Source organism: Primulina tabacum, chromosome 18 (assembly GCF_025594145.1).
Source record: "Primulina tabacum isolate GXHZ01 chromosome 18, ASM2559414v2, whole genome shotgun sequence".
NCBI classification, from domain to species: Eukaryota; Viridiplantae; Streptophyta; class Magnoliopsida; order Lamiales; family Gesneriaceae; genus Primulina; species Primulina tabacum.
The window spans coordinates 7,894,848-7,919,096 of record NC_134567.1 but is presented as its reverse complement, the minus strand read 5'-3'; the positions used below and the strand labels follow the sequence as shown (position 1 = coordinate 7,919,096).

Below are 24,249 nucleotides of genomic sequence, written 5' to 3'. Positions count from 1 at the left end.
ATTAAACAATATGCTGATTGTGAGGTGCTGCCTACAATCTTGAATGCTAGGAGTTCAGTTTAGGCAGTGGATAAGTCCTAGCTGAATGGGTTTGTACAAAGTGTTGTATAAATCAAAGTCTTCTAGTGAATCCTTCCCAAGAGGAAGAAGGGGTGACGTAGGAGTATTTAAATCTCCGAACATCCATAAACAAATTCATGTCTATTTGTTTATTGCATTTACTTATCATTTTCATAGTTTTAAAGAAGCATTGTTGAAGCATTTTATGTGTTCTTCAAATATCAAAATATTGCATACCAATTGTTTGATAAAATGCTTCAACTAAAATATTTTACTCATTCAACTTGCATATATTTTAAATGGTTTACAAAATATTTAATCGGTTTCTACGAATGATTATTTCGAGTAATTTCCGCTTGGTTTGAACACCAAACTCGATTTAATTCATCGGTGTTCAATATTTCTAGAACCGAGCTATTGTAGTTCATCGATTTTCCCCCTAACCAATCCTAACACAACAAAACTGAAACTGATGAATCAGTTGATCTGTTGAGTCTTAAAATGGAGATTGCTGAACTCAATGCTGAAAGAAGCAAGAATCAATCAATGATTCAGCAGTTGATGCTTGAAAATTCAAAGCAAACTGAGCTTATTAAAGCATGGAACAAATCATCTGTTGCGTTAGCTGAAATACAAGAGAAACAAAAATCAGTTACTGATAAAACTTGTTTAGGGTTCAGCGACCAAGATGAAAATTCCACCAGTGATACTCAGCCTAAACTGAACATGAACAAAGGGAAATACATTCACTTTGTAAAATCAGTTATAGTACAAGAACAACAAGAGCCAAGTAAACCATTTATACAGCCTATTGAAAATAAGAATAAGGCTATAAGATATGATATTGGTTATAGCCCAAAAATTTCGACTGACCCACAAAGTCAGTCATAAAAAAGGTTCAGTAATAAATACTTGAACTATTCAAATGGCTACTCCAATTACTATAAAAACAAGCCTATTCAGAAAAGATATCGGCAGAATAACCAGTTGAAAAAGGCCAAAACTCATATTGCTTCATCTGCATACTACACATCAAGCACACACAAGCCGAGAAAAACTATCTGGAACACAGCAACTAGAATGTCAGTTAGAATTGTCCAAGTCTGGGTTCCTAAAGGACTAATCAGTTTAGGACCCAAATAGTTGTGGGTACCAAAATTATATATTGTGTGTGATTGCAGGTGATAGGTACAAACAAAGAATCAATCTGGTATCTGAACAGTAGATGTTCGCGTCATATGATAGGGGATGCAAGTTTGTTATCCCAACTGATCAAATACACTGGTTCAAACATCATTTTTGGAGATAACTTCAAAGGTAAAACTGTGGATAAGGATAAGCTTATCCATGATAATTTTAGGATTAAAGATGTTTTATTAGTTGAGAATTTGAAGTATAACTTGATTAGCATCAGTCAGTTATGCGACAATAAATTCTCAGTTCAGTTTGACAGACACACTTGTTCAGTTAGAGACTCAACTAATGAAGTCATCCTAACTGGCAATCGTTGTGGGAATACCCGAGTATCAGTTTATCACTAAACTGACTCATCAGTCGAAAAAGTTTTGAAAATTATGAGTGTTTATTCAATCTCCCTTCTAAACACTCTTTCTCCCTTAACCGATCATATCAACATGCATGTAAATAGATGATATTCCGTTGATATGGACATATAGTGATGAAAACTAAATTTTTAATTAAATTAAATTATTGAGATTTTTATATAAATTAATACTCATTTATAGGAATAAATAATCCTTTATGGATGCCTATCATAAAATAAATATGAATTGTGTTTTGTGAAAATAAAATAAGATTATTTAATTAATTCTTTCTTGTTATATGAATTGATTGATATATATATATATATATAAATATATAAATAAATATGTAAAATTGACCAGCGTTCATAAAATTTGAACAATAGATCACTATTTTATTTTGAGTAGAATCTTTATCTGTGAGACGAGTCAACCCTACTGATATTCACAATAAAAAATTAGTACTCTTAGCATAAAAAGTAATATTTTTTCAAAATCCAAATAAGAGATCTGTCTCACAAAAAAGACCGGTAGAACCGTTTCACACAAGTTTTTGTCTTTTATTTTTTATGATATAGATTGACATTGACACTAACTACGATTAAAAAATTTATATGACGTATGATGAAAAACTATGAATAAGAAAACTTTTCATTTTTTTGGGAAAAAAATTATTAATTCACTCAATCAAATTTTCACACAAATTATTTTCAAAACAAATTTTAGTTAATATAATATAATATATTTAATTTAGAGATAACAACGTCGAATCACAAGGTTGTTGCTTTACAAAAAATTATAACTAACGATATCATAATAACTCAAATATTTTAAATTATATAACATCTATAAAACTAAGTTTCGATTGTTCTACCTAACATAGACAATTATTGCATCCCAATCATCTTTCTTCCAATAATTATTATCATTGCAATCAATGAAAATTGAACTCGTAACCTTGATTCCGATATCAATTGTAGGACCGAACACTTGAGGTTTTACAAAAAAATTATAGTTAGTGATAACGATATAACTCAAAATTTTAAATCGTACATCGCCTCAAACACCATGTTTCGATTGTTCTAATCAACAATGACAATGATTAGACATCAACAATCATTATATAAAATTCAAAATATTAACATAAAAAATTTTTGGATTTTGTATAATTGTTGGTGAGATTATTACTCAAAAACCAAAAAATGTTTGATAAATTATGTTGAGATACTAAAATATTAAAATAATATATATGTCGACTTGTTGATTTTCTAATCAATGAACTCTTAAACATAAAATTCAGTTTTCCCACATCAATAAAAATGTAAAAAAAAATTATAATAACAATAATTTACTTTGGGGAGAAAAATAATAATAAATAAACGAGAGTAATTATTGACACGTGGCATCGTCACCGGTGTTCTCATGTTTTGCCGCGAAATGAAGTACAGCGCGCGAAGCCCTTTTCATTCCCGGGCTTTTTCAACCTTACAAAATCTTCACACACTCAGACACGCAGTCTTTGATTCTGCAGCTAATCTTCCTCCGTCAACAATGGTGTCATTGAAGAAAAGAACCCAGGCTCCGAATCCAAATTCTTTGAAGCCCGAATCCAGGAAAAGACCCAAATCGAAGCAAGAAGAGCTGGAAGATTACGACGATGTGTGTTGTGAGAAATGTGGGTCAGATCAGTACCCGGCGGAGCTTTTGCTATGCGACAAATGCGACCGCGGATTTCACATCTTCTGTATCAGACCAATTCTTGTTGCGGTGCCTAAAGGACCCTGGTTTTGCCCTTACTGTGCTAATCGCAACCAAGTTAGAGGTGACTTTCTCGCATGTTTGTTTTGTTTTTCTTGTGCATATTTCTGGGATCTTTGTGTTAGGAGGTTTGGTTTTTGTGTTCGATGAGATAATAGTGTATATATTATTTATATATTTGGATTGCCATTTGTGGTTTTGTTCATTGTAAAGATTCTATATGATTTCCCATTAAAATCAAAGAAACGCGGTATAATTAAGAATTAGCCAAGATTGTTTCTTTTGGTATAGGATTTACCCTTTAAATCATGTTACTTGTCATAATCTATCGATAATATTTTTTTGTCCAACCTTGATTCTGTAACAAACAGTGTAGCTCTGTCTTGAACATCTTTAATCTGTGTAAAGTAATGATCAGTTCATAAAGTTGGGTAATTGTCAAGTTTTTTATTATAGTAGTAATCCTTTATCATGCAAGATTCATCTTGACGCATTTGGTTCTACGAATTACTGAAGTGCAGTAGTACTTTATCATAAATTAGCGAGCTTTATTGTCCTTGGAATCACAACTCTAATACAGACTAGAGCTTTTCATATTGCTTGGATGATGGTCTACGAATCTGTTACAAGAAAATGGAGATTAATCTGATTTTTGGACATCCTTAGCGGCTGAAATGCTTGCTTTACAAAATCCTTAAGCGATCTCTAGGTGATCTAATCTCATTGTGGGTCGTTCATTTGCATTTCTTATTCTTGCTTCTTGTACTGCCATTTGACAAGATCTGCCAAGTTAATTTTGTTTATTGACAACTTACAAGCAGGTTTCCCTCTTGTGCAAACCAAGATTCTTGATTTTTTCCGTGTTCAAAGATCCTCTCAACCAACTCAAAGTCTAAGTAAGAGCCATCTCGGTGAATTTACTAGTCCTGGTTCTTGCTCAAGCTTACGATAGCCGACATTCTTAATGATTTATTCTATTTGTAATTTGTTCCACTAGATTGTTACAAGAAACGAAAGAGAACGAGTGGCTTAGTGATGTCTAAGAAAAGTAGGAAGTTGTTGCCTTTCAATCCAAGTGAGGATCCTGTTAAGAGATTGGAACAAATGGCATCTCTAGCCACAGCTTTAACGGTAACTGGAACAGAGTTCAGTAGTGAACTGACTTATGTTCCCGGGATGGCACAAAGGTCAGCTAATCGTGCTGTACTTGAAAGAGATGGAATGCAGGTAATATTAATTCGAGGTTTCATCCTGTGTTTCTTTCAAGTAAACTTGTGTCAGCCAGTTTCATTATGTATAACTGATTCTCTTTTATTGAAATATTTAAGGTGTTATCAAAAGAAGATGTAGAAACCTTGACTCTTTGCAAGAACATGATAGAACGAGGGGAATGGCCGCCACTTATGGTTGTGTTTGATCCAAGAGAAGGGTAGGTACCCCTGTGTGAATTGTCATGGTCATATGTTCTATGATGGTGGCTTGATTTGTTACGCTAAATTGTGACAGATTCACGGTAGAAGCAGATAGATACATCCGAGATTTGACGATAATTACAGAATACGTAGGAGACGTTGACTACCTAACAAATCGGCAACATGATGGAGGAGATAGTATAATGACCCTTCTCACTGCTTCAAATCCTTCGAAAAGTCTCGTCATCTGCCCCGACAAGCGCAGTAATATTGCTCGTTTTATCAATGGCATCAACAATCATACACCGTATGAATAACACTTTTTTTTATATCTTTGACAAGCAGTCAGTCTTGCACATGCTCGAAATATGAATGTCATAGTAATAATATATTCTGATATCTTTTGATGCAGAGGTGGGAAGAAGAAGCAGAACGTTAAATGTTTGAGGTTCGATGTCCATGGCGAATGTCGAGTCCTGTTGATTGCTAGCAGAGACATCAAGAAAGGCGAAAGACTATATTACGACTACAACGGATCCGAAAATGAATACCCGACTGAGCACTTCGTCTGACTTCTTGTAGGAACTTACCAAGAAACCTGAGAAGCAAATCTTGATCCTCTCATTTAGCAGTGGATTCACTTGTAATAATTCACAAGCGCTGATGGGCATATTTCGTTGGGGTGCTATTTCTGCATTTTTTTAATTGAATTATATTTTGAAAATTATACGAAAAAGCCGTACAAGGTATCAATTTCAAGCTGTACTAAAACAATCATGTCTTCCGAAGAAGGCTTCAGCTTGTACGAATGAGTCCTACCTCTTCATAATTAATCTAACCCACATCTTTGAGGCCCTTTTTAGCTTGATGTATTTAATTCCAGCTCTTTTGAACGCATTTACATGCATCCGGCAATGGTGTAAATGAATTAATCAGGATTGCCGCTGGCATTATTTCTATAGAACCTCAAAAACCGCGACCATGCTACAAGCATGTATAAATCATGAAAACTCTAACCAATCATGTACAAAGCTACCTGTTTTCAAATGTGACACCTAAAAATAATTCTTTTCAAATAAATTTACTTGATCTTCAACCGTTGCTGTATCATCCCTGTCGTACAAAGGAGCCTCAATTATCCAGGAATGACCCGAACGTATACTTGATTGACTGCCCCCGAGACGCCGAAAGCACAAATCAGCTTTCTTACTGGAAACGGCGCACAAAAAGGTAAATTAGAACTGTCCCTTTCTACAAGCCCAGGTAAGTAACCTTCACTGTTGTCAAAATGGGAGACATAATGGTGAAATTCAATCGTCAATCCCAGCTCATAAATTATTAGTAACCACGTTCCCGTTTTCATATTTGGCTATTGACAACTGCAATTGACCCTACATTCTTGAATGTTCATGCATCATTTGGAGGGACCCAATGGCCAAATAATGCCAAAAATAGCTTTAAATGCCAGCCTAGCTTGCAATTAATTTGCTTCACAAACCAGAGCTGGATCATTGGCAAAAGCTACCAGTCATTAAGTGATTATATCCAACTTTTTAGCAGTTCTCGTCTCCTTATCTTAAAGGGTTGCTGGTAACCCATAATTGTGAAATGATCGGATCCGTCCATCCCAGCCAGCAGTAACTATGACAAGTCCGTATGCATGAGAACTCGATAGATTCTGCCAAGAATTCTTGAAAAGTTTGTACTGTGATTTGCTCATTGATGATTCGGCCTCATGATCAGAAGCAGGAAGTTTTTCTTCCGGCCAAGTTGCTGATCCCTTTGAGCTGGAGTCTACGAAAAATTCTTGGCTCAACAAGAAACGGGTGGATGGCGAGAAAGGCAAATAATTAATTGAACTACCAGGGAGTTTTCTTGATTGCAACCTGTCCATTGTGTTCCCGGTTTTCGAGCCAGGCCATGGTATGGCGACAGAAGCATCGGCAGAGAAACACTCGAATGATCTTATGGCTTTAGGGTGAAAAAAGGAATTCTCCTCCTGACCAATGTAGTTCCAAACATAAACACTTGAATCCTCTGAGGCCGAGACAATATGTTTTCCATCTGAAGTAAATGATGAAGATAAATGGATTCCACAAGTTCGAAAGCCTGGCAGGAAGCGAGAGTTGAAGATAGTACAAGACATAAAAAATCAAATAAGAGTTAATATTTTCTTAGAATCCATGCTTCTAGATCACGATGCGAGGGAACCTAATAAAAGGAACATAAGCATCATGTACCTTTGAACTTGGCAATTACATTGATTCCATCTATAATTCTGACTTGTGAATCAGCACAAGTAACCAATAATTTGCTAGGATCTTGCGGTAAAAACTGCGGCCACAAGAAATAAAATCGGAAAGAAATTTAACATTTTGAGCTAACATTACAGACCAAAGAAATATCAAAAAGCAACTGAAAGAGACCTGAAAGCCCGTTATCCTTTTACAAGGTGAAGACTTCTTTTTATTTGTTAAGCATATTTGAGTTTCCAACTGCAAGTGATTATCTGACACAGTAACATGAAAGCCATCAAATATCGGTTAGCATCATCCATAAGTGATTATCAATATTGTGACCATACGTTGATTAAGAGCAAAATCAATTTCTAGCACTAAAATGGTTTATTAGGTTAAGGAACAAGTATTATAATCCAAACAAGCAGCTAAAAAATAGAATTCTCCAAGATTCTAATGAAAGTTACCTGATATCTCGAAAAATTGACAGGTTCCAGTTATAGAGCCAAAAACACCACCCTATTGAACAAGAAAAGAAATAACAAATTCAGCATACCTCACCAATTTTGAAGATATAGTCATCTAACATGTAGAGCTCCAGCATTTACGGACCTGCCCATCAGGTCGATGCGAGACAGCAGTAATGATATCCTTTGATTCAGTCCATCCGACAACTTGACAACCATCAATTGCCCAAATTCGAACTTTCCCATCTATTGAACCACTGATGAAGTAATCATCATTCACAGGGTTGAATTGAATGCAGGTTACTGCAGAGATAAATTGCTCATGAGCCGAAAAATGTAAGGGAACAATATATATACTTCATTTATTACGTCATTCTCCAAATTAGAGATGATTTTCTAGCTTTAGAATACCGTAATCACTATGCAAGAAAACCTTGAGGCAATTATTTACTCCAAGCTGCCACAGCCGAACTGTTTTATCAACGGACGATGAGAGAAGACGCTGCACAAGAAACAAGCAAACACAGAGTAATTAATCAAATTTCAAATGTATTCAATAAATTTGCATAATCAAAACATACATTATTCTTCGACCAAGAGAGATCCAAGATTTCCCCACAGTGTCCTTGAAACACATGCAAAGGCACCTCTTGTAATCGGAAAATCTTTGGAGGGAAAACAATACATGCTGAATCGGGTGTTCTATGCAGAGTATTGGATTTGTTAATTTTATCTTTTTCCACAATGAGAGGACTCAATTCAGAAAGTTCATTCACCGAGAAGTACACGCATGATGGATCCACATCTGGAATGTCCCTTTCATTTAATCTTTCATCGTCCACTACTCGCCAGACTTTCACAAGTTTATCTTCACCGGCGCTAGCCAAATATTGTCCATCAAGACTAAATTTCATCGTCAATATGGTCCCTTCATGAGCTTGGATATCTTGTCTCGTGAAAAGGGCCGAGAGCTCCTTCAACCTTCTTCGACTATGGCGAACCTTGACTCTCCGAAACCTCGAGCCTTGACCTTGACTGAAACTATTCAATTCTACATCATCTTCTTTCACATTTCCATTCATCAAACAAGTAACGGATCGCAATTTACACAACCATTTATTCCTCAATTTATTCACCGTTCTTGGTCTATTGCCATGAACGTCAATTTCTCTTTGCACAAGTTGATGAACCTGGGGAGATGATTGTGAAACTTTTTCAAACTCCCTACTTTTAAATTTACTTAAATTCGCTCCCTGGGTCAATTCTAAATCATCAGTATTCCAACTTGATATAGAAGACTGGCTTGAAGAAAGCTCATCTATGATACCCGAGGTTCTTAGAACAGCTCCACTATTACCCAAAATTCTATCCATATCACCCTTGAAAACGCCACCTTCTGGCCTGTCATATTCATCAAGAAAATTTTCTTTTTCTAAATCATTAGAATACAATCCCATCCATCTAATGAATTTCATTCGGCGATCGCTAACACTTTGGGGAGTATTGATCCAAACATCATATTCCCAGTTATTAATATCAGAAGCAAAATCGGTTTCTGATGCAATGTGCTCCAGGGCATCGAAAAATCTAGATTCTTCGGTGTCATCACTGAAGCTATCCATGATTCCTCGAGTTCAACCCATGAAAAACTTGAAATCCCTCTTCACGAAACTGACTTCCAGGAAACAGGCAATGTGCTTACTGCTTTCTTATGTAAAAACCTTTGTTTACAAAGAGAAACAATTAAAGTTAAGAAAATAACACTGAATATACAAATATGAGCACCAAGACCAAGGTTTCAGTAAAATAATAAACAAAGAGATAAATAATAAGAGCCAGCCCAGAACATTAAACTAATATTATTAACTAACAATAGCAACAAAAAGAACAATAGATCCAACATGGATCCCAATTCCCACCCATCGAATTTGGCCTGTTACAAAATTAATTCCCCACCATTAAAAGGGAAGCATTTTCCAATCTATTTCATTAATTTATGGTTTCATTAATTTATGGCTGCATAAGATAAACCCATCTTCCCCCAGAAAAACCCAGAAAAATTCCGCATATAAAACGGAAACCCACAAATAGATTAACATATTTACCCACTCCAACCACAAAATTGACTTGAAAATCTCTAGCAACAGACAAGTTAACAAATGTATGCAAGTGGTATTCATCAAAATTCGTAGTCAGGCACCTGATATCAAATGGGAAAATCAAACAGCTTTAGAGATGAGAGGGCTGCCTCCGCACGGGTTTGATTCTGTTTTTATGAGATTGAATTGAAGCAGAAAGATCCAGAGGTTGGCAGTGGACACTCTCTAGAAAAAGGATCATCGCAGAGAGATGACCATTAAAAATACGTGTGAGGGAGGAGAGAGGGATGAGATTGTAATTACTGAAAAGAAGAGGGGTTTGAATTGTAAATACACAAATTGGAATACAAAAGGCAGAAATTCCTTGATATTCGGGAATGGGTGGCCGGAGGAACGAGATTTAGAGCTCTGTTTGTGTGTGTGTTCTGTGGGTGTACTATAGAGTACAAAATAATTACACACCCAATTTTTTTGGTCAATTTTAGGATGAGATCCGTATTCGAAACTCAATTTCAACAAATTTAAACTTTATCCGAGCTAAAAAAATGATTGTGTTTAGATTGTCAAGTTTAAATTGGTGAATTTCGAATTCATTGGACTTCCTTTTATCGTTTTTTGTTTAGAATAGTTGATTTGATTTTGGATAAGAAACTTAAAAGATGGATTTCAAATAAACACGTAAACTAAAGATTTGAAATAAAACATATTATTATTATTATTATTATGAGTATGTTTTTTGTGAAATAGTTTCATGAATATTTATTCGTTATATAAGTCAACTATGTCTATATTTATAATAAAAAATAATATTTTTCGTATAAAAAATAATATTTTTTAATAAGTGACCCAAATAGAAGACATGTCTCATAAAATTGAATAATGATACCATCTCACAAGAGATTTTATGTATTATTATTAAGAAAAGAAAACATATAAAATCAAAGTTGAAGATTTTCAAATCCATTGATCTATACATAAATTGGATGAAGGCTTGTCATGTCCAAACTAGGTGTGTAATCGAGTTGAGTTGAGCTCGAGTATCATACTACTGTAACTCAACTAAAAAAAACTAAAATACTCGAACTCAGCTCGACTCGACTCGACTCGTGTATTAGTTTTCAAGCTCGATTGGAGGAGTTGGTATTTACATTTAATTTAGTGTAATCTACACTTGATTTCATGTATAAAATATGTGAAATTTATTTATAAATAAAGTACAGATAATAACATATTGAGTGTAAGTATCGACTCACCTATTCTGGACGTGAAAATCATATAACTTATCCAATCCTCATCATTAGCCTAAACGGGTCGGTTCTTAACATAACATAAAGAAATTGAACCAATGAAGCCATTGAATCTACGCTGATGGATCTGAACTTGAATTTGAATTAGGGAGAAAATATAAAGATATAATTATTTTTTGTTTTAAAAAAAAAAACAAAACAAAAACTCTTATGAGATCATCTCATTGATCAATTTTGTGAGACGGACCTCTGATCCAACTCAATTAATTAAACCCGTAGTAGATGGTTTAAAAAAAAGAAATTAGAAAATGAGTAAATTTTGATTAAGTCAAAAAAAAATTAATTATACTAATATTGAAGATTCGAAGAATATTGAATCAGGTGAATTCATGGACAAAATTTTCTTAAGTAAATATTAAATAAATATTAAATATAATTATTATCTATTCGAGGGTAGAATATTGCTAAGAATGGGACAAAATAGCTTCCTTTTTTGAAGTCAATTTCAATATTTTGACAACCAAGTCTTGATTTCAGTAGTTAACTTCATTCCATGTTTTAACTTGAATTATGGAAATCATTTAGTCCAACATTAAAATGTAAAATAACATTCTAATACATATCTAAGTAAAATAAATTTTTAAAATCACAAATTTTACGTGTGATAATTTTTTTACTTACTAGTTTTGTTTTTGTTTTTATCGATGTTATTTACGCTCCAAATTATGAATTATATGTAACATAAAATAGAGTGTCAGATAATCACTTTATTCTCATATGTTACATTTTTTTTAATGGAAACCTATCTTAACCACAAATCTTTGATATAATAAATTAAAGAATTCGGCTAAATAATTTGAAATTATATATCAATTTGATTGCTTAGCAAAGATACATAAGTTTGACCAAAGATTATTTGGAAAAAAACATGAAATGATAAAATCTCAAACAAGTGATGAAGACCAACAGATCTGAGGGGCAAATATGTATTCTATTCGAAGAGTCAAAAAGCAATGCCTTTCACGGTCTAACTTGAAGGCTGCCCTATAAAACAAGAGGAGATAGATTCAAACCCATGAGTGGGCCAACCAAATTGTGGACAATTATATATATATATATATATACTTAAAACATTTTCACAGTATATGTATGATCGAGCTTTTGTCGATATATGAACAACGGTAATAGTATAATCTTAATCTTTTAAATCGCACAACAACTCAAACACAACGTTTCGATTACTCTAACCGACAGTGACAATTATTGCACTCCAATAATTTTAAATATATATATATATATAAACTTTCATCATCTGATTTTTTTTTTTAAAATCAGCAAATCCTCATATACTTTTAGAAGACTATATAATTCTTGATAGTTAAAAGACTAAATAATTCTTCACGTCTAATTACATGATATCGAGTTTTTTTATATAGAAAAATCTGAAAGTAATTCAACAAATTATGTAGGTCTTCATTTGAAATATGTGTAGCTAAAACTTCATATGTGGGACTTTAGTACTATTGATTTTATTTAGACGGCTATATATGACTTAGGGAATATTTGCAATCATTTAAAAAAAATTATTGGATTTCGACCTGTAAAAATTCAATTTGATGTATTTCTTAAATTCTGCATTTACTTATACTTAATTTAATTAAATAATAATAATTTTTTCGATTTTGTTTTCATCAAACACTATCTCACTTCTTCTTTTTTTCTTCACTTTTTCACAATCAAAAAATTTAAATTGTTTATATCAAAATATAATCTTTTGCACTCTCTGAAATTCATCGAGGAGTAGCTTAATACAATGATCCCCGACTCTTGGCCCGCCAAATCCATTGGGAGAGACGAGAAAGAAAATCTACTATAAAATAAAAAATAATACAAAACTTCTGAAAGAGTATTCGGAATGGTGATATAGGTGAACGTTTAGCTAATGTTCAGACATTCGATTCTCCATACTAATACTTTCTCGGATGAACTTGTCTCACACGACTTGTCCAATGTGATTTATCTGACCAACGTGGTTTACAAAATATTGCGTTTGTCAAAAAATATATACAATGCGTACTAAAAAATGGGGTGCGAATTCTCAAATCATGAAAAAAATACTACAAAAGCTTGATATATATTTCAGACCACATAAATCCCAAATACGTCCATGTAAAACCTCACCCCTCAAAATTAAAAAATAACGCGTATTGAATGAGAATATTTTTATGTGACTCTTGACATATACATCATCTTTCTAGGCCTTTGAAAACTAATGGAAATGACTTCTTAATTTAAAAAAAAAAATTAATGGAGAAGAATCATTCAAAAAAAAATTAATGGAAAAGAAAATATGAAGTTAATTGATGTATACGAAGCATGATTAACCATATTCCCCGTTCTCCCTTTTAAATTTCCCCCTCCTAAAGCAACAATACAAAAAATAATCCACATACTTTTGTCCCAACCTCATTTGTAGGTAACTTAACATTAATTCTCAAAATCTAGTGACAATAAAAAAATTTTGGACTACGTCTTCGGTGAGAAGGGTCGACCGAATCAATACATACAATGAAAATTAATATTTTTTTATGTGTTGATTCAGATAAAAATCAATCTTGTGAAATTGACTGGTGAAACGATCTCATATGAATTTTTGTGAATTTTTTAAAAGTGTGCTCTATCGATTTTTAAAAAAGGTTACGTGTTGACAAAAGTGTGATTTCATTTTTTTTTTGTCCTTTTATTTAAAGCTAAATTTGAGATTTGTGTTTAAAACAAACACACCCAAATATATGATCCAAATGTATTCTAATATATATTAATTAGAAATGTCCAATAAAAATATGAGAATTATGAAGTGATTATTTAAAAATATTTTGTGGAACAAGATTGGACAAACTTATGTAAAGCGATGTTAATTTATTAGGCGTAACACCACATTGTCTAAGGTGATAGTGAAACCAAGGTTAACAAAGTCAAAAGTGATTAGTATTTATTACTCTTGTTTCCATTTAATCAACCACATTGGTTAAAAGTGATTATCATAATATTATTTTAATATTTCTTTCCATTGGTTGTTCCCTTTGATTTGGACAAACACGGAGAGGTACAATGAATTCCGAATATTGAAGTTATCTTTTTTAAAAGATAAATAATATTTTTAATTAAGGTGATCTATGATCTGCATCATGACAAAGTTTAAGTGAAATTAAATGCATGTTATCTTGACTTTAATTCCCAATAATTCGAAAGGCTTATTAGTTTGTGGGATCCTTTTCACGTAGAGATTTAGCCAAAGCTGAACAAATCACAAGAACAATTAATGAAGAACAAAGACTTAATTAACATTTAGCAATCATGATATCCACTACAAGTCAAAACATCTAATCATTTTTTTTAAAAAATATAGTTGTTGATAACGTTTCAACTCTATTTTTTTTAAACCGTACAACAATTCAAATCAACATATATATAGTTAACTATTTCAGAAAGATAATATTACAATACAAGACTTTTACAATTACAATCGATTTGTAAAAATCCGTTCCAATAAAGCTTAGTAATGACCAATTGAAACTCCTAGCTAACACAAACTGAACTTGAACAATTTCAGTAACTCTTAGATCAACGAGAATTTCAAGACTTCTGTAAGTATATGCAGATCAGTGTGTAGATTCTCGAGTCTTGAGGTTTGGTCTATTTACAGAGGAGATAGCAATGTTCAAATTTGAACGACTCTTTTTGTATGTACAACCAATGCCGTTTCCAAAAATAATAAGTAGCTACGAAATGTTTTCGTCTTTCTTAGAATAGTACAGACAAGTAGTGCACGTGATTCGACACTTGATAAAATTCAAATTTTGTTCCTATGCGAGAAAACATTATCCGACACTCGAATAATGAGTGCTTAATGTCCGTCAAGATTTCGGTAAGGTAGATCAGCAATCCTCTAATATTCAACATAAGCGACCCTTAGAAACGATGATTTGTAAGGGTAAAAATTTGTTGATTTGATAATTCAATTTTTCTCGTATTTTATAAATTCATCAAAACTTGAAATGTCTTTCAGACAATTATTGTACCTCAATATATAGTTTACAAGCTTTAGATTCGAATCAATCTTACTGTTAAGATTGCAACTTGAACTTAACTCAATCCCAAAAGCTAGCTCAGATAGAGGATTAAATTGTCCAAGCCCATATGTAAAACTTCTAGGTATTTTATCCAACCGATGTAGGACAACTAACACACTCCCCTCACGCCCATGAATGAACATTTGGAGCGTGAACTTTACAAATAACCCAAATATGGGCAAAACAGATGGTCCAACATATAACGATGGAACCTAAGCTCTGATAACATGTTAAGATTGGAACTTGAATATAACTCAACCGCAAAAGCTAGTTCAAGGGGAGAGGATTGTACAAGCCCATATATACAACTTCTAGGTATTTTATCCGACCGATGTGAGACAACTAACACTGACTACTATTTTGCAAAGAATAATGCTAAATGTACAACCAGTATATCGTTACAGCGATATTTACAACCATTATATCGCGAGATTTTATTGCTACATCGCGAAATTTTGTATTCAATATATAGTGAGATTTTGACAAATTGAATTTTTGTATTGATTTTTTTGTGTTTTACAAATATAGATGTACATGTAGCATCACTCTTTCGCAAATACTATTTATGTACATCTCCTCGGATTCAATTTTCATCCTTTATTGTAGCCATGTTTATTTCAATTCTTATAAACCTTGTACGTAATCACGTCATATTAGGAAATTGTCGTTCCCAAAAGATTTTGAATAATTTATCATTTAGAATAAGACGATATCGATGGCCAACTTAGGAATCTTGAGATTGTTATTCTAAAGTAATGATCATATTTTGAAAGTACATGAAATTTATACGTTAAAATATTTTATATTGAAATTAACATTTTAGTTTATTCCAAAATTTGAGTCTCTCCATATATGCATGCATGTATCCACGAGATGAAGCGTAGTGAAATGAAACCTACCTAGATATTATTACGATATTAGTAATCAAACATATATAATTCTAATTAATTAATTAATCATATTTCCTAAATTCTACACAATTTGAGCATCGCCATGTACATGCATGTAGAGTGTACATTGACCTTAATCATAGTAACAATTATAATATTTATATTTTTTTTAAAGTTTATAATATATATTTATTATTATATATATGTTTATTATTATTGAAATCTAGGGAATGTGTAAGAATGAAGCACTAAATTAAGCTACAAAATAAGACTGTAAAATACCAAAAATATTCTTTCCCAACTTCAAACAGAACCAGATTCTTTTTTAACCCTTCACCCTTTTAATATAATATAATATCTTCTGCAACTTGTCGGTATATTTTTTTAATATTATATACACACAAACAAAATTAGTGTCGTGAAAAAGTAAAAATTTATGGTCAAAAGTAAAAATCTCAAACTCCCAAAATTTACCAAACAACACACTTTATAATATTTTTCTCTCTACTCAAATTGTGAATTTCTTCACAAATGGTGAGCCTATTTATAGAATTTCTTTACAAATAATCCAAAAATAAAATACATCATTACCTACATCATCACACACAAATTTCTAATTTTTACAACTCTTATTTTCAACATTCAAATATTCAACTATTACTTTTTCAACATTCAAATATATTATTTTCAACATTCCCCCTTGTGATTATGATCATGATACAATGATGTCTTCATTACGTGTTTTTGTACTGCCTCGTTAAAAATCTTACTAGGAAAAATCCATTGGGATAAAAATCATAGTAAGGGAAAAAGAGTGCAGTCACGTAAAATCCCCCTCATGTTGACACGAAAAATTCTTCACAAATTTCGTAGATTGCGCATCCCAATATTATATATGTGCTTTCTGAATATTGATGTAGGAAGTGCCTTTATGAAGAGATCTGATGAGTTTTCACTTGATTAAATGTGACGAACATCAATACATTTATTCTTCTCTAGCTCCTTGGTGAATGCGAAGAACTTAGGAGGAATATGTTTAGTTCTGTCGCTTTTTATGTATCACTCTTTCATTTGAGCAACACATGCAGCATTATCTTCATATAGTATCACAGGCTTCTCGTCGAATGATAATCCACATGAGATTTGGATATGTTGGCTCATTGATTTTAACCACACATATTCACGGCTTGCTTCATGTAGTGCAATAATCTCGGCATGATTTGATGAAGTTGTTACAAGCGTTTGTTTCTGTGAACGCCAAGAAATTGTAGTGCCTCCACGAGTAAATACATATCCAGTATGGGAACGTGCCTTGTGTGAATCAGATAAGTATCCAGCATCGGCATAACCAATTATACTTGGATTAGCAAAAGTCCCAAGTCTGTCGTTCCTCGTAGATAACGGAATATATGTTTAATTCCGTTCCAGTGTCTCTTTGTTGGCTATGTGCTAAATCTTGCCAATAAATTTACGGCAAAAGATATATCAGGCCTTGTACAATTTGTAAGATACATAAGGGCACCGATAGCACTTAGATATGGTACTTCTAGACCAAGAATATCTTCATCATCTTCACATGGACGGAATGGATCTTTTTCTATGTTTAATGATCTAACAACCATTGGAGTACTTAAAGGATTTGATTTATCCATATTAAAACGTTTAAGGATCTTTTCTGTATAATTTGTCTGGTGAACAAATATTCCACATTCTTTTTGTTCAATTTGTAAACCCAGACAATACTTGGTTTTTCCAAGATCCTTCATTTCAAATTCTTCCTTCAAGTATGACACAACTTCTTAAATTTCCTTATTCGTTCCAATGATGTTTAAATCATCAACTTATACAGCAATAATTACGCATCCAGATGTTGTTTTATTAATGAAAACACAAGGGCATATTGAATTATTTACATATCCATTTTTCATCAAGTGATCACTTAGTCGATTATACCACATTCGACCGGATTGCTTTAATACATTTAATGATCTTTGTAATTTCACAGAATAACATTCTCTGGGTTTTGAACTTTGTGCTTCAGGCATCTTAAATCCTTCAGGGATTTTCATATATATATATTACTATCAAGTTATCCATATAAGTAAGCTGTAACAACATCCATAAGACGCATTTCTAAATTTTTAGATACCGCCAAGCTAATCAAATACCGAAACGTAATTGCATCCATCACGTGAGAATACATTTCTTCATAATCAATTCCAGGCCTTTGAGAAAAACCTTGCGCAACAAGTCGAGCTTTATATCTTATTATTTCATTTTTCTCATTTCGCTTTCGAATAAAAACCCATTTGTATCCAACAGGTTTTACACCTTCAGGTGTAAGGACTATAGGTCCAAAAACATTACGTTTATTTAGCGAATCCAATTCAACCTGGATGGCTTCTTTTCATTTTATCCAATCCTGCCGATTTTTACATTCACCAAAAGATTTTGGTTCATGATCTTCATTATTATTTATGATGTCGATTGCCACATTATAAGAAAATATATCATCAATTTCTTCTATATCTTTTCGGTTCCATATTTTTTCAGTATTAATATAATTGATAGAGATTTCATGATTCTCGTCAGTTTGTGGTTCTGACAGAACATTTTCATCATCATGTGTTTCTTCAGGAACACCATTCTCTATTTTGTGATCATTATGTGTTTCTTCAGGAACATCATTCTTTATTTTGTGATCATCGTGTTTCTCTATGATTTTTCTTTTTCGAGGATTTTTATCCTTGGAACCGACTGGCCTTCCACGCTTCAGGCGTTTAATGACATCATGAGTATCTTCAATTTGTTTCTTCGGAATTTCAATTTCGAGCAGGGGCATTTGCAGCATGTATATATGATTTAGTTACCCCTTTTGTGTCTGCAAATGCATCTGGTATTTGATTTGCTATTCTTTGCAAGTGCACAATTTGTTGTACATCTTTTTCACATTGTTTTGTTCTTGGATCCATATGTAACAATGATGATACATGCCATGTAATTTCTTTTTCGGTATGTTTCTGTTCTCCCCCTAACATTGGGAAGATTTCCTCATTAAAATGACAATCAGCAAAACGTGCTGTGAACACGTCGCATGTCTGAGGTTCAAGATATCGAATGATTGATGGACTATCATAACCGATATAAATTCCAACCTTTCTTTGAGGTCCCATTTTCTTTCGTTGCGGTGGTGCAATAGGCACATACACCATACATCCAAAAATTCTCAGATGAGAAATGTCTGGTTCTTTACCAAATGCAAGCTGCAATGGGGAGTATTTATGATATGCACTTGATCTGATGCGAATTAATGAAGCAGCATGTAAAATTGCATGTCCCCGTATAGAAATAGGGAGCTTTGTTTTCATAATCATTGTTCTAGCAATCATTTGCAGACGTTTAATCAATGATTCAGCCAATCCATTCTGTGTATGTACATGAGCAACAGGATGCTCAACAATGATTCCCATAGACATACAATAATCATTGAAAGTTTGGGAAGTAAATTCACCAGCATTATCAAGTCTAATTTTCTTGATTGTATAATCGGGAAATTGATTCCTCAATTTTATTATTTGAGCAAGTAATCTTGCAAATGCAACATTTCGAGTTGACAATAAACATACATGTGACCATCTGCTGGAGGCATCAATCAATACCATAAAGTATCTGAATGGTCCACATGGTGGATGGATTGGTCCACAAATATCACCCTGAATACGTTCAAGAAACATTGGTGATTCAGTTTGGATTTTAGCTGGTGATGGTCTTATAATAAGTTTTCCAAGAGAACATGCTTTACATTGAAACTTATTATTCTGAAAGATCTTCTGGTCTTTCAACGGATGACCATGTGTATTTTCTATAATTCTTCGCATCATTATTGAACCAGGATGTCCTAATCGATCATGCCAATTGATCAGTATTGAAGAATTATCAACTACCATGTTTGATTCAATTGGACTTATATATGTATAATGCAATCCAGTAGGTAGCATTGATAGTTTTTCAACTATATATTTCTTTCCTGATTTATATGTGGTAAGACACATATATTTCTCATTCCCTTCATTCATTGTTTGAGTATCATACCCATGAGAATATATATCATTAAAACTCAACATATTTCTTTTCGATTGTGGTGAATATAAAGCATCATTGATCAAAAATTTTGTACAATTAGGTAACAAAAATTGTGCTTTACCACATCCTTTAATCAAGTCTACAGGACCTGATATTGTATTCACCGTTGTTTTTGTTGGTTTTAGTTCCAAGAAATATCTTTTATCTCGGAGGATAGTGTGCGTTGTACCACTATCGGGTATGCAAACTTCAGCTTTGCTCATAGCATTTTCCATATTTGAACTTAAAAAAAAAATATGCAATGAAATAAAATTACTGACAATACATATGTAAATATAACACATATCATAATTGTACAATAAAACATTATTATATGAATACATGAAAAATAAATTATTGTACATTTATATTCTACCATTATATTGTTCATTTTCAGAGAAATCATTGAGAAAATCTGTAGCATCAATATTGTTCATTTCTATCCCACCAACATATTGATCATTTCCGGAGAAATCATTCATAAAATCAGCAGCATCAAAATGAGTTGAATTACTCAAACGGTCACTTCGTTCAGTGAAGTCGGTCTCTTTTTCTTTCCCCTTTATCGATTCTTTATAGAGCTTGCAAAGGTACTCAGGGGCTCGACAAATACGAGACCAATGTCCTGGAATGCCGCATCTGAAACAAGAACTTTCAAATTTTTTCGAGTGATTTTCATTAACACTCATGTTCTCATGATGCCTTTTCTGTGGACGGTTCGTGACGTTCTTTTGAGATGAGTTATAAAAGTAAATATCTCGATTATTTTCAAAACCACGGCCTCGACCACGACCACGACCAATTCCACGTCCACGTCCACGTCCACGTCCACGACCACGACCTCGACCTCGACCTCGACCAAAACCTTGTCTCTGGATTTGATTTTGGTTTCCAGGTTTAAATTCATTTTTACTCACAGTAAATCTGTTGATCCAGTGGGTCGGGACTGATGATTTCTCATTAATAGCTCATTGTTCTTTTCCGCCACAAGAAGACAGGCGATGAGTTCAAAATATCTCGCAAATCCACGCACTCTATATTGTTGCTATAAAGTTATATTTGATGCGTGAAACGTGGAAAATGTTTTTTCAAGCATTTCCGATTCTGTAACCTCATGTCCACAAAATTTTAGCTGCGAGATTATTCGATACATCGCTGAATTATAATCACTGACTTTCTTAAAATCTTGGAATCTTAACATATTCCATTCATCACGGGCGGTCGGAAGTATAACTTCCCTTATATGTTCAAATCTTTCTTTCAATCCTTTCCACAGAGCCATGGGATCTTTTTCGATGAGATATTCACATTTCAAACCTTCATCGAGATGTCGACGCAAAAATATTATAGCTTTTGCTTTTTCTTGTGATGAAGATATACCATTTTCTTTAATGGTCTCGCTTAGACCTAATGACTCAAGATGCATTTCTACATCGAGAGTCCATGGCATATTTTTCCCGTGATGTCGAGCGCAACAAATTCGAGCTTTGTCAAATTTGACATGGTGGTGCTAAAAAAAATTACGATGCATTTTATTAGTTAATGAATATTGCAATACAAAGTAATGGATAAACAACAAGTACAAGCATTTGTAAAAATAAAGAAAACACACGAGGAGGATATTCTCCGATAAATAAAAGACTCGTGAGTATGATAACCAAAATAATTAAAAATAACCTTGAGAAAGCCATCTTCTTTTTTCTTCGAAAATTTGATGAAGAATAATTTTTAGAGAATAGGAGAAAGTTTGAGTGATTGAAAGAGTTTGTGAGATCATATTTATAGGGCAAAACTAGCCGTTTTGTTACCGTTTATGATCGTTAGTATACAAAAAAATAAATGTATGTATTTGTATAATTTTATGGTAATAATATGGTGTATATAATATTAGTCATAATTATGTATATCATATCACATTATTATAATGTAGTGTAATAAGTTATTTTTTTAAAAAACTTTATAGGCTTTTATACTTGTCGTATCCCTTACCGGGAGTGTGGGATGTCGTCTTAACATCCTCCCAGGATTTATAACAAGTTTTTGAAAATTTTATTTTTATTATTTCTAATAATAACATTATATTATATATTAAATATATACACAATAAATAAATAACAGTAAAATAAATATTATTACTTTTGTTACTTTTTTCTTCTGTTTGGAGCTTGGAAAAGTATGGAGGACTTTTAGAGCTTCGTGCTGATAACGTGTTGTGAAAAAGTAAAAATTTATGGTAAAAAGTAAAAATATCAAACTCTCAAAATTTACCAAACAACACACTTTATAATATTTTTCTCTCTACTCAAATTGCGAATTTCTTCACAAATGGTGAGCCTATTTATAGAATTTCTTTACAAATAATCTAAAAATAAAATACATCATTACCTACATCATCACACACAAATTTCTAATTTTTACAACTCTTATTTTCAACATTCAAATATTCAACTATTACTTTTTCAACATTCAAATATATTATTTTCAACAATTAGATATTTTTTGGAAAGGCACAATTAGATATTTTTTTGATCTATTGTCTTAAGTAAAATAAACATTATATTATTTTCTAGTACATTTAAAAATATAAGATGACTAGTCTGTATTCCGACATCAATCTATATTATTTATAATTTTTTTTATATATATGTGTGCACTTTGCATGTACGTAAATATACACTCACGAAAATAATTTGGGTATATAAATTATATTTACTTTACATGGAAAAAGATTTTGAAATATATAATTTGGTTAAATATGTTTCCAACATCGATATTTTATGAATATCTTGATTTAAAAAATTATTTAAGTTTTTAAAAGTTGAATAATAATTCCATTTATATGGTGGCCGACACATTAAGGCTTTTCGACATATTATTATTAAAACTTTGTTTTATTCCTAGGATTAATGCTTAATAATTCTCCACCAAGCATTTATTCTTCAATAATTATTGTTCAAATACACACATAAATCAGAATATCACCTTCATCAAAAGAAGAAGAGAGAATTAATTCTTTATTATATATATTTATTCCACACCAAAAAATGGAAGGTTATAAAGAATTCGACTAATAGGCCAAAGATTCGAAATATCAAGAAAAAGAACAAATTGCAATTTTAAATGTACAAAATTAAGTAGTTTATTTCCGTAATTTTTGATGTACAATAGATACAAATTCAATCATCTAAAAAAATAACCATAATTTGTGACAAATAATCTAAAATTAATTTGATGTGACATTCATTTTTTTAATTATTTTTTCAGTGAGAGTAGTTAACTATGTTCATATTTAGAATAAAAGGTAATATTTTTTTTACGAGTGACCAAAATAGAATATCCGTCTCATAAAATTGACCCGTGAAACTGCTTTACATGAGTTTTTTGCGTTGAAATCATAGATATGTATGATTTGTTAAACTATCTTGTTATTATGATTATTTTTGAAATGAAAGAGTTAACAGTAGTAGTAAAGGAATTTTGCTTGATATATAAAGAATCTTGAAGTCCAGCCACAATTAAGAACAAGGTATCGGGACCCTCTCTTTCAAGTAAATATTTATTTTTAATTGAATTTTCACATCCGTCACATTCTGTATGCTCTTTTATCAAATTCTTTCACATGGAAACCCAACACAATTACCATACTGATTGTCAAAAGTAACTATTTTCATTTGGAATTGTAATTCTTTTCTAGAAATTTATAGATCTACCACCCATCTTATTCTTACAAAACACAATTATTTAGTGAACTCTAAACACTTGGGTCGTCAGAGACATCGAGAAAAATTCTTAACATATTATAATTATTGATTTTTTTAATCATATATGATAACTGGAATAATGTTGACATCGTCGAGAACTCAAATCGCAAAGAACGAAAGAACCCAATTAAGTTCCCCAACCCCCCAAATGGCCAAATCATCCATGTAAAATGGCCGATGAAGCCATGCGATTGTTTAAGAGCGTTCTTCATCCGCCGCGATAAATCATCAGCCTCCGAGGGCGGATGACCTTGCACACTGATCTTTCCACGTGCAATTGAATTTTTTTTTTTTTTTTTAAAAAAATTATGTGTAATTTTTTCATATTTCAATAGAAAAAAAAAATCATATTTCAACACCATATCTCCAATTTCATCATTCAATGGAATAAAAAAAAAATTCAGATTTCAACATTATCTCCCCAAATTCCATCTCAATGTTAAAGTTTGAACATCGATCATTCGACTCCTCAAATATAACAAAACGAGAATCATGTCCCGGAACATATATAAGTTTTTTTTA

General features: G+C 32.4%; 2 protein-coding genes across 3 annotated transcripts; one reads left to right on the top strand and one right to left on the bottom strand.

The window, feature by feature from the left end:
- Positions 1 to 3,080: 3,080 nt before the first annotated feature.
- LOC142532822 (histone-lysine N-methyltransferase ATXR6-like) lies at positions 3,081 to 6,223 on the top strand. The gene is made up of 6 exons (XM_075639319.1): positions 3,081 to 3,423; positions 4,181 to 4,255; positions 4,357 to 4,586; positions 4,688 to 4,788; positions 4,866 to 5,078; positions 5,184 to 6,223. The coding sequence occupies exons 1-6, from the start codon at positions 3,153 to 3,155 to the stop codon at positions 5,341 to 5,343; spliced, it is 1,050 nt and encodes a 349-aa protein (XP_075495434.1). The 5' UTR covers positions 3,081 to 3,152; the 3' UTR covers positions 5,344 to 6,223.
- Positions 5,679 to 9,885, bottom strand: LOC142532821 (uncharacterized). Of its 2 annotated transcripts, XM_075639318.1 has the most exons (9): positions 9,676 to 9,885; positions 8,057 to 9,196; positions 7,887 to 7,977; positions 7,621 to 7,778; positions 7,476 to 7,527; positions 7,198 to 7,280; positions 7,012 to 7,105; positions 6,658 to 6,880; positions 5,679 to 6,565 (listed from the first exon to the last, which is right to left on the bottom strand). In XM_075639318.1, the coding sequence occupies exons 2-9, from the start codon at positions 9,095 to 9,097 to the stop codon at positions 6,511 to 6,513; spliced, it is 1,797 nt and encodes a 598-aa protein (XP_075495433.1). In that variant the 5' UTR covers positions 9,098 to 9,196; positions 9,676 to 9,885; the 3' UTR covers positions 5,679 to 6,510. The 2 variants fall into 2 exon arrangements, with proteins under 2 accessions (XP_075495433.1, XP_075495431.1); XM_075639316.1 differs by having other exon boundaries at positions 5,679 to 6,880; positions 9,676 to 9,878.
- Positions 9,886 to 24,249: the final 14,364 nt, after the last annotated feature.

Excerpts from the sequence above, each read along its gene's own strand:
- LOC142532821 (XM_075639316.1), bottom strand. The coding sequence starts at position 9,097 with ATGGATAGCTTCAGTGATGACACCGAAGAATCTAGATTTTTCGATGCC. Across the intron at positions 7,978-8,056 it reads TCTCTTGGTCGAAGAATAAT|CGTCTTCTCTCATCGTCCGT; the intron begins GTATGTTTTGAT and ends TTTCTTGTGCAG. Across the intron at positions 7,528-7,620 it reads CGCATCGACCTGATGGGCAG|GGTGGTGTTTTTGGCTCTAT; the intron begins GTCCGTAAATGC and ends CTTGTTCAATAG.
- LOC142532822 (XM_075639319.1), top strand. The coding sequence starts at position 3,153 with ATGGTGTCATTGAAGAAAAGAACCCAGGCTCCGAATCCAAATTCTTTG. Across the intron at positions 4,587-4,687 it reads TTGAAAGAGATGGAATGCAG|GTGTTATCAAAAGAAGATGT; the intron begins GTAATATTAATT and ends GAAATATTTAAG. Across the intron at positions 4,789-4,865 it reads GTGTTTGATCCAAGAGAAGG|ATTCACGGTAGAAGCAGATA; the intron begins GTAGGTACCCCT and ends AAATTGTGACAG.